At 46.1% G+C, this 10,806-nt stretch overlaps 1 protein-coding gene across 2 annotated transcripts in view; it reads right to left on the minus strand.

Moving 5' to 3' along the window:
- LOC308174604 (vacuole membrane protein 1-like) overlaps nucleotides 1-9,338 on the minus strand; it is a 70,426-nt gene extending 61,088 nt beyond the window's left edge. For both annotated transcript variants that reach the window (XM_080549705.1, XM_080549706.1), the window contains exons 1-4: nucleotides 9,244-9,338; nucleotides 6,831-6,944; nucleotides 6,484-6,619; nucleotides 329-419 (exon numbers count right to left, since the gene is read on the minus strand). In XM_080549705.1, the coding sequence (XP_080405831.1) occupies nucleotides 329-419; nucleotides 6,484-6,619; nucleotides 6,831-6,944; nucleotides 9,244-9,253 (351 nt within the window). In that variant the 5' untranslated portion in view covers nucleotides 9,254-9,338. The remainder of the gene's footprint in view (nucleotides 1-328; nucleotides 420-6,483; nucleotides 6,620-6,830; nucleotides 6,945-9,243) is intronic.
- Between the last annotated feature and the right edge of the window lie 1,468 nt (nucleotides 9,339-10,806).

Raw genomic sequence — 10,806 nt, forward strand, 5'->3', positions numbered from 1 at the left:
ACATGGAAAACATGTTTATTGCTGCCGAGTTTGAAAGTATTAAAACAATTACGGCTGGCAGATCCCACAGAGATTGTTCCTCGCTAGATCTGAAGCCCTTCAGCAGCCAAGCAGAGGGTGCTGTTGGTTTTAACAGACGCTCGAAAACGTCAGACATTTCTGGATCGGTGAGAGACGGGACTTAGGGGCAGGTGAATACAGTTCAGGTGAAGTTGAACCCTCTTCACTGAGGGGGTTAATCGTTAACCATACACCCTAAATCTTAACCTTAACCCTAACTCTGGTTCCCCAGGAGACGAGGTAGTGCTGTGTAGAACATGACATTCACCTTCTGGTGTGTTCCTTCCACAGTGTACGCGACGGAGAAGAGGGAGAACAGCACCCCGAGAGCCAAGACTGTCTGCCTCTGCCGCCAGAGCCTAGAGGGAGGGGGGGGGGGGGGGGGAGGGAGAGAAGAAGAGGAGAAAGGTGAGGGAGTAGAAGGAGGGGAGGGAGGAGGTGAGGGGGTCGTGGGGAGGGAGGGAGAGGAGGAGGGACATGAGAGGATGGACGTGGAGTTGGCATGCACAACGTGTTTAAGTGGGCATCTAAGGCAAGAGATTAAGCCCCCTGATCCCTCATAATACTATTAAAAGCTTTTAACTCCCTTCCTTTTCACCCGCTCGTTAGTCTCAGAGTGTCACGGGATCTAAAAGACTGGCACGTCGTCAATCAACGCAGCCTCCCATCTGTCTGTCTAACACAGCGCCGAGGTCAGGTCAACGTCAACTCAGACCGTTTCGGGAAGTCACCGAAATCCACTCAATGATTTGCAAGACGGCCTGTTTAGCTCCAACGAGCTAACTAATCGAATACAATTCAAACTCGATTGCTCGGAAGTGAATAGCCACATTGTTGCTAGTGTTTGTCACCAACCACTGGTATATAAAAAGGACCGCAGATTCTTAACGAGAAAGGATACACACAGTCACATAACCGTAAAGTATTTTATGTTATGACCCATATACTAACCCACACAGTACTCTCTACCATGTAATACACTTGCTGTAAAAGACAACGTGTGCTGTGGAACAGCCTCCCTGGCAGCGCGCTGGCGCCGGTGTTCGTGGTTCACCACATCCGCTTGTAATTTAGAAAATAAACATGTTGTCCTCAAACGGCTAACCACATCTTCTCTCTCAGCGTACGCGCTGACCTTCTTTGCAACAGGCCTCCTGCGTCACTACAGACTAGTAGGTGTGAGGAAGCGGGAGCACAAGTGGAGAGCACGGCTCGCGCTGTGGGCTAGGAGCGTTCGTCATCTCAGAGAACACTTTCACGTCATCCCCCGAGCCCGCGGTAATTATGTGTGCGTGTGGAAGTCGTTTTTCAACTCACAACCTTATACGATTACCTAAAGGGGTCCACTTTCAACTGCTGGGCGGGTGGGGGGGGACGGGGACGGACAAAGATATTTTGGCAGTACATCAAATGGGCATCTTTAATAGCGACATTAGGGTTAATGGTAAATAGCTAATTAGTGCTTACATAGTTCATTTGGTCTAACTATAGACGACCGTGGTGGCTCCGTAAAGAGAGGCCTGGGAGGTAGGATCAGTGCATCTCAGGGTCCACGGTCTGTCTCTGAATCTGATACTCTGACCCTGGTTGAACCACCATGACCTCATCCTCCTCAGTGGTAGAGAGGCGGGGGGGGAGACTGTGTGTGTGTGTGTGTGTGTGTGTGTGTGTGTGTGTGTGTGTGTGTGTGCGTGTGTGCGTGTGTGTGTGTGTGTGTGTGACCTCAGTCCTGGCTTGGTGTTGCACACAACAGCTAAACTGTTCCATTGTTCAGATTGTTTACTGTAGGGCGACAGATCACAGCAAAGGGGGTTTATGAAAACCTGCCAACTCGGCTCATATTGTGTATGATATAGAGATTGTCCACTAGGCCTACTTTAGTTATAAACATGTCATGTACCTGTTAGTCATATTGTGTCATGTTATTCACACCGTATACTGTAGGTACATCTATTAAGTCACTAAGGCCTCGTTCACACGGCAGTGAAATGTGACCCAAATCCGACGTTTTTGCCGACATGTGACTCAGGTGTGATTTATGCATGACCGTGGGAACAGCGCAAGTCACGTGAAATCGGACTTTTTAAAACCCGACCTGGGTCGCGTTCAGAGGTGGTATTATATCATACATGTCTGATATTTAGCAACGCGCCCCCGTCTGAACTGTCATGTCGCGTTTAATGCGACTTTTACGTCACTCTAGAGCGACAGAGAGACAATCATCACAATTCTGCGCCGGTTCATTGGCGGTAACCGGTTGTAACGTTATCCGTCATGTTATGAATGGTTACTTTCGTAAACAGTGCGCTGCACGTGACGTCCTGACGTCATTGTTATTGTCCTTCTGCACATGCGGTTCTGTTCAGGGCCGTGGAATGTTCACACGGGAGTCAATGTAGGTCACATTTTAAAAGTAATGTGAACTGCCAAACCCAAAAATCGGATCTGTGTAAGAAATCGGAATTGAGCATCAAGACCTGCCGTGTGAATTAAGCCTAAGGTTGCATTTACACCGCAGGTCGAAGTGACACAATTCAGATCTTTTTCAAAATTGTATTATTATATATGTGTGGTGGCCTGGGAAAACCCTTCACATGGTGGCATTTTGACATTTTCATTTTTTAATATTTCCATAAATTAGAAGTTCTCAGCTATTCATAACTGGTTGAATGACTGAGATAGCCCTTTATTTTAAAAAGTTATGAGCATTTTAATGTATCATGTCAAAAAAAGTGAAAGGGGAGAAATCCTCCCCTTTCTCCTCCGGGTCGGGGGAGGAGCCTATGCAGATCGGCCGGTCTCGTTAGTCTGCTTGTGATGCGGTGAGTCTGCTCGCCTCGTCGGTATGCGAGGGACAGATCCATTGTGTGTCTTCTAGTTAAGATGTTATTACTTTATGCTTATTGTGAGCATCAGTAAACTGGCAATAACACAGGTGGAAGTATCGTCTCTCCTTTCGCTCATGTGTGCGTGCGTTGCTTAACTGAGAATGAGACACGTTCAACGTGACGTTGTTTCTCTAGCAAACTACCCACCACAAAAACATAAAAATAAGTACTTTCTCTTTTGTTTTCTTAAAATGTTTATTCACCATAATGTAGTATGGAGTTCAAAGTACTAGAATACCACATAATATCAAAATCGCCAAAATCGCGATTTCCATCTATATTTGCTCTTTGCCACAAACGAACGCCAGCGACATCCGACGGGTTTTCCCAGGCCACCACACATATATATAAATAAATGAATGAATAAATAAATAAATGAATACACACAGTAATAAGGAAATAAATAAATACAATTTGAAATCATAAATAAATACACACAGTAATTATATACCTGTATTTATTTATTCTTTTACACATTTATTTCTGTATATATTTATTTCCTGATGTATTTATTCCCCTATTCATTCCCATGTAATTGATTTTGGTATTTATACATTTATTCTTTCTTTTATTCCCTCATTCACAGATTTCAGTATATATTCTTTTCCACATTCATTCTTTCCCCGATTATCAGATCGGTATGCAAATATAGGGGCGTATCTTGCATGTCCTACGCATTTTCATTGGTTGATACCGCGCGTGACGTGGCGAAAGCGGTGCAGTCTTGTCTCAGTTACAGTGTTGCCAACTTGGCGACTTTGTCGCTATATCTGGCGACTTTCCAGACCCCCATGACGACTTAATTAGTCAAAAGCGACCAGCGACAAATCTAGCTACTTTATCTGGTCATTTGGGGAATTACTGTAAAGCATCTAACACAGTGGTTCTCAACCTTTTTTGGGCCAGCGCCCCCCTGTCCATTATCCAGGTCTCTTACCGCCCCCCATAAAAAAAAAGTTACCTTTTTTTTCCCCCTGAATATTAATGTTGACTAATATTCTGTGTTATATCATTTAAAAAGCACCAAATAATAGATTTGATTTAACTGGGCAGTTGGAATATCATTATTATTCGTTTACCAGAGAGCAGAAAAGCCATATGAATGTGAATAAAAATGCTGTTTATGAGTGTTAAACAAACTCAGACAACATCAGAGAATACAAACAGACTGTTTTATGATGCTAATATTTATTCATTTTTTATTGGACTTTGGGGGGGGTGGTGTCACCATATGGCAGCAAACGCTAGGGGGCTATTATTTAAATATTCTATTTAGTATTCTACCGTATTATTTTCATAAACTGACCACTTAGTTCAAATCTGTTAGTGGAATTTATCATATCAAAACTTATTTAACAAAGTTCCAAAGTTCAGAGCACTGCGCTCCGGGAGCGCTCAGAGATGGGCGCTCTGACTGAAAGCACGGTTTTGTCCGAGCGAACTGACCGTTCGTGCATTTACGAACGTACCCGTAATAACACTGCTGACAGCTGATCAATCGCAAGCAGAGTAGTGGTTTCCTATAGCAACAAAAGACGCTGACAGCTGTTCGGAGTGCTTATGTGTTAGTTTCCAGGGCATCACAAGAGGAGCAACATATCACTAAAAAGCGATCGTATATTTTAGTTTGTAAACGTTAAGACGAACACATCGCAATGCTAACCTCAGAATGGCACTAGGGATAACATCCACAACAACACTTAACAGTAATACATTTATGTAATATACTGTGATGAACCTGCGAGGGGAGGGGACATTCGTAGCTGATTTCTCCAGGTTAGATTATTGGTAGGCTAAGCGACAGAGAACTTTCCGGACTGGTTTATTACGATCTTTTTTTTTTGACATAGGTTGTTCCTGCTGTGATGTTCTGGTGTGGTGGTATGGTATTAGAACTCATTTTAACTAAATTAAATAAGCTGTATTGAAAGGAAGCGAACGAAGTGAACGCATAAGCGCAGAGGGTAGTGTGTAGGCTATACGCGGGGAGGGAGTATTTGGCATGACAGGCTTACGTCACTGGCGGGGACATGGACTGACTTTGACTAGTACGAACGTCAGACATGGACTGACTCTGACTACGAACGTACCCGTAATAACACTGCTGACAGCTGTTTTTCATGAGAAAAATACTTTATGCCCCGCGGTGGTGTAGCGGTCTAAGCACTGGCCACTAGTGCAAGCTGCCCACCGGGGACTGGGATCGAATCCCAGCTCGCCAGATCCGGATATGGCTGGGGCACACACGGGGAGCGGCATATTGGGCGGCCGCTCCCGAGGGCGGTATAGGAGTATTTCCGGACAAGGATCCGTCGCGCAACAGCGCCCCCGGGGTGCCGGAATAACAGTGTTGGGCTCGAGGAGCCAGTCAGCTAGTCTGCCTGGCGGCCTCCTCTGGGACTGCCGGCCACGGGGTCGTGCGGCGGATCGCAATAGGCAGGGGATAATTGGATGCTAGGTTGGGTTCAATTGGCTACCAAATTGGGTGAAAAAGGGATAAAATCTGAAAAACAAATTTAAAAAAAAATAAAATAATAATAATACTTTATGCCCCCCAAGAACACCTCAACGCCCCCCTTTAAAAAATATTTGCTCAAGCGCCCCCCGATGTTGTCTGAACGCCCCCGTTGAGAAACGATGATCTAACATATCCTGTGTTCTGCGATTCACGTTACAACCGAGCTCACGAGAGACGAGTAGACCGACAGTCTCCCTGGAGAGAACCTGGTGACGCGAGGTTAGCCGTCTCCTCCTCTCTCCCACAACAAATGCAGCGGACAGACCGCATTGTGATCGCTCTGAGCAAGAGCTGCCTGCAAATGAATCGCGCATGCAACATAGCCTCTTTCACACATAGTTCCCTGTAATTTCCATGGAATCCCAAGCTGTGCCGACCAGGCATTTTCACCATTCACACATGAGCCAAATGCCGGTAGATTCCCGTGTTGCTCCCTTTCACACATGTCGGCAATTCCCGGGATGCGCGATCTATTAGAACTGGAGCGGGAGGGGCGCGTGGGCCTGATCATCTATCCATCAGTCATCGTAAGAAGAACAAACCTATGCTAGGACCATTGGCAGTCGAAGAACGAATCCTTTTTATTTTTATTTTTACAATAAACCAACTATTGGGGACTTAGGAGGGACAGTCAAGATGTAGCCTATAACAAATTATAATATTTAACTTTCTTTTTTTTTACAAACTAAATGCTCTTAAAGCAACACGACACAATTCATGGCAATGCAGGAGAGGAGAGAGTGGGCAGGGAGGGAGGGAGGGGCTCTGGGAGGGAGGGAGGGGCTCTGGGAGGGAGGGGCTCTAGGAGGGAGGGAGGGAGGGGCTCTGGGAGGGAGGGGCTCTGGGAGGGAGGGGCTCTGGGAGGGAGGGACTCTGGGAGGGAGGGGCTCTGGGAGGGAGGGAGGGGCTCTGGGAGGGAGGGAGGGACTCTGGGAGGGAGGGAGGGGCTCTGGGAGGGAGGGGCTCTGGGAGGGAGGGAGGGGCTCTGGGAGGGAGGGGCTCTGGGAGGGGGCTCACCTCCACGTCCAGTCCTTCAGGGTGATGAGCAGCTCCAGCAGGAAGTAGTGAAGCGTGAGGAGGGGTTTCCTCCACAACACCAGAGACAGACGCTCCTCGCGGTCCCTCTCTTTCCTCTCCCTCAGTGACAACATGTCTGTCACACACACACACACACACACACACAGACACAGACACAGACACACACACACACACACACACAGACACAGACACAGACACAGACACATAGACAAAGTGAGGTTTACCTCGACCTTTTTCAAATGCATTTCAATCAGCACAATTCCTAAATACTTCTATCACTAAACAATGTCAAATCTGTGGTCATAGAGGTCGATTCAGCAGCCGACCTTGAGCAGACTGTCCGTTGCGCTGCTCCTTGACCCCTGTGCGCCTCAGAGGTAGTTCGCAGTCTGCCTCGTTCTCTGCCATCTCATTGGGTCGCAGGAGGGTCGATCTGAGATCTTGAGAGAGGAGACACCAAATAGAACAGACAGGGCTTCAATGGAGTTGGAATCACTATCTCTAATCTAAACACGCTCACCACACACGACACACCTTAACACACACATGCAAACCCACACACACACACACACACGCACGCACACGCTCAGGCAGACAGACCACGGGGGATCAGAGACGTCAAGGAGCCGGTGCTGCGGCCTGCAGATTACTGGTAACCCAATCAGCCTGACCTAATGATACTAGACCTCCTGGACTGTCCTCACCTCTCTGCCTGCCAAGGCCACAGTCAGGACAGAGTCGACTAATTCTAACTAAGTCTGCATGTCTGCATGTCTGCCTGGCCACGCACCATATCCAGGCTTTAGCAGAGTGACTCGATAACAAACATATTCAGCAGGTCAGACTGTAAATGTCCCATGATGATCTTGGAAGAGGCTAGGTTTAGAAGAAGGTTATAGAAGAAGGTTTTTCCTTCTATCAATGGCCCCGGGCCTGAGCTGGATTACTCTTCCTGCTACGACTGGTGGATTGATGATTCACTTGCTTAGTCAAATGTATTGTTTCTAAGTCGCTTTGGAATAAGGCGTCTGCTAAATGGCCCAAAAAAATTTTTTTTGGAAGACTCTGAACACAGTGCAGACTCTGGGGCGGTGATAGAATCAGCACCACACAACAGGGGTGTGTGAGATGTGAAGAACCAACAGTGATATGAGACATTACAGACAACATGCGTCTTGACAAGAACAATCAAACCCTTTTTTTGTTGTTGTTGCATTTTTCTCTTCTATAACACATGAGTGAAATACTCCATTGTGCATCTTTGCGATGCTCCACACACAGTGAACACAGATAGTACAGCACAGAACCAGAGGGGGGGAGGAGCGTAACTCCCACCCAGAGAGGCCCCCCGGAGACTGAGCGTCAGGTATCTGAGGAGTCTCTCAGTGAGTGTACAGTTGGGACTCTGACACGCACGCACGCAGCTCACCATCTGGTGGAAGTGTCAGTGTCACACACGGTCCAGCCTAATCCCTCTACCCAGAGTCCCGCTCTGCTCCTCTCTGACAGGGCTTCTCTGCTTCTGGATCCAGTTTCCAACTGTCCACACTGTCTGAGCTGACAGGCTGCAGATAGCGTACAGCACAGCGTTGGTTTTAGAGGGGCCCAATGATGCCTCTTTGGTTTTAGAGGGGCCCAATGATGCCTCTTTGGTTTTAGAGGGGCCCAATGATGCCTCTTTGGTTTTAGAGGGGCCCAATGATGCCTCTTTGGTTTTAGAGGGGCTCAATGATGCCTCTTTGGAATCTTTAGGAATTTTGTGGACATATGCGGAGGCCCTGGAAGGGCGGTGTTCCCCCCTTTGTGAGTGAGAAACGACAGCCACCTTTGAGTTAAGTGATGGGTCGTGTGTTCCTGCAGGGTTCATCCTGGAAACTGATCAATATAATGAGCAGAAAAGCAATACTTGAAAAAGGCAATGGGTTTAAAAAAATCAATGTTCAATAAAAAACCAAATAACGTCTAAGACAAGGGCAGGTGATATGATATCGTGGCCTGGCTAAGTCAGTCAGCTTTAGAATATGGATTGATAAGGTCATTTCCATACGAGCACAACATAGACTTCCAGGTCCAGCCAAACATCAAAAGCCGAGGCTATACTGTACGTTAACGTTTTGGGGGAGAGGTATTGGTCGGCCAAGACGTGTCTAAAACTTAAGAAATACTTATTCTCTGAAAAGTTGTGATCAATGTTGACAGCGATCCAGAACGCAAGACGCGGGCGTCAGGTTGGAGTTGAAGTGCGTCACTCCCGTTCAGCAGACTGGTGACTGACGCGATGGACCCTTATTGCGTTTAATAATATCAATAATCATTCATTCCTAATCAAATACTCGTCAAGTTCACACGTGCTTAATCTATCATTCCATAAATCTGTTTAAAAAGAACAACGCAACAACAAAAACGCGCGTGCAAAACCCAGAAGCGCGCACGAAGCCTGCCGAGGACGCGATGGCGCAACAGCCTCTTTCACAACAACAGAGACCCTGCTCTGAGACCCCCTGAGACCCCGGGGTTCAGACAGAAACACATACCGATCATGTCAACCTTCACACGAGCCGCATCTATTAACTATTATGTCAATTGTAACAAATATCTGCACACACACAAAAAAAATGTCAACGACAAATCGAACAAGAATGCAGCAACTTTCTCCCAACTCCTCAAGTATCCACAACAGTGCCCAAAGAAGTGATCGGATGTGTCAGAGAGAGTTAGAGGCAATTGAGAGCAACTCACCCGTTCCCATGTCTTAAATCCACCAGCACCACCAGCCCCAAAAGCACCGTTTAAAGCTCCGGTGGCAATACAGGGCAATCAGATCCATGGACTACATCATGACTGGTGCGGCGGGGCGTGCACGGTGGGGGCCAGCCAGGGAGAGCGCAGGGGAAGGGCTGGTGGTGGTGGTGGTGGTGGGGGCCAGCCAGGGGAAGGGCTGGCAGGACTAATACGAGCCATTTAGCTGAGGGTTCTATCCAAAGCGACTGACATTCATTGCAATGATTACATACATTACATACATACATTGTTCATGGTCCCAGTAGGAATCCAACCCACAACCTAAGCGTTGAATTATGTCAGAGACGTTTCATCAGACTGGATGTGAGAGACGTTTCATCATGTTCCTAGTAGAAAACCTCCAGAGATGAAGACTAATTAGAGCTCTAAAAATAAAATCAGATCATTTTCCTGGAACACACATCTAACAGCTCTCATTACGCTGGAGATGGAACACAGAATGGTCTCACATCACCCAGGCCGAACTGAGAATGATCCCCAGGGACGAGATATGGGTTAGGGTCATAAGAAAAAGAAGATCTGGCCAAAAGTACCACTCTGAAAAGCAGATTGTTGGTATAAAAGTTGAGCTCAAATGGTATTGTTGTACTGCATTTATCTCTCAGCAACATCAGTGATAACGAACCAAGAACGCAGACTTTTGAATCTAAATCAAAGTCAACATCTACTATCATTCAGAAGAATGGCATTATTAATGTCCTATTGTATGAAGGAAGATTGATGTAGGCCTAACAGACAGGACATGTCACCAAGAACCCATTCTGTCAAAGTTGCTCATCTTCAAGATGAACCAATTCATGGCCTCAATCACACAGTCGATAATTTTAGATCCATTTCAATTAGGCTACCCAGCACCCCTGGAGGATAGATGATTCACATGCCAAGCCAATGAGTTTTCCAGGAAAAGTAAAAAAGCAAGAAAATAACCGAACAGACAGCTATGGCAGGTCATTTATATTGTAGGAACCTGAGACCAGGTGGTGGTAATGGGGTTTTAAATGTGGGGAAAAACATTATAAAACGATTAATCTGCTATGCATAGAACATGACATAATCTGTTTTAATATGGTCTACATTCATCTGGTTTCATTCATACATTAGACGAATGTCATTCAAGATAGCAACGTCTTGGAGGGTTTGAAATGGATTAAATGCATTTCACATTATTATACTGCCAATGTGATTTAGCCTCAAACAGTTCAGGTTGCATTTCTTATATACATATATATATATATATATATATATATATATATATATATATATATATAAAAGTAAATGTCTGTCATTTACATGACCAACTGACTCGAGCAGCTAAACACATTGAACAGTGCACTGGCAACCTGACTCATCTGTCAACCTGATTCATCTGACAACCTGATTCATCTGGCAACCTGATTCATCTGTCAACCTGATTCATCTGACAACCTGATTCATCTGACAACCTGATTCACCTGGCAACCTGATTCATCTGGCAACCTGATTCATCTGTCAACCTGATTC

Source organism: Nansenia antarctica, assembly GCF_963989245.1.
Source record: "Nansenia antarctica genome assembly, chromosome: 20".
Taxonomy (NCBI): Eukaryota; Metazoa; Chordata; class Actinopteri; order Argentiniformes; family Microstomatidae; genus Nansenia; species Nansenia antarctica.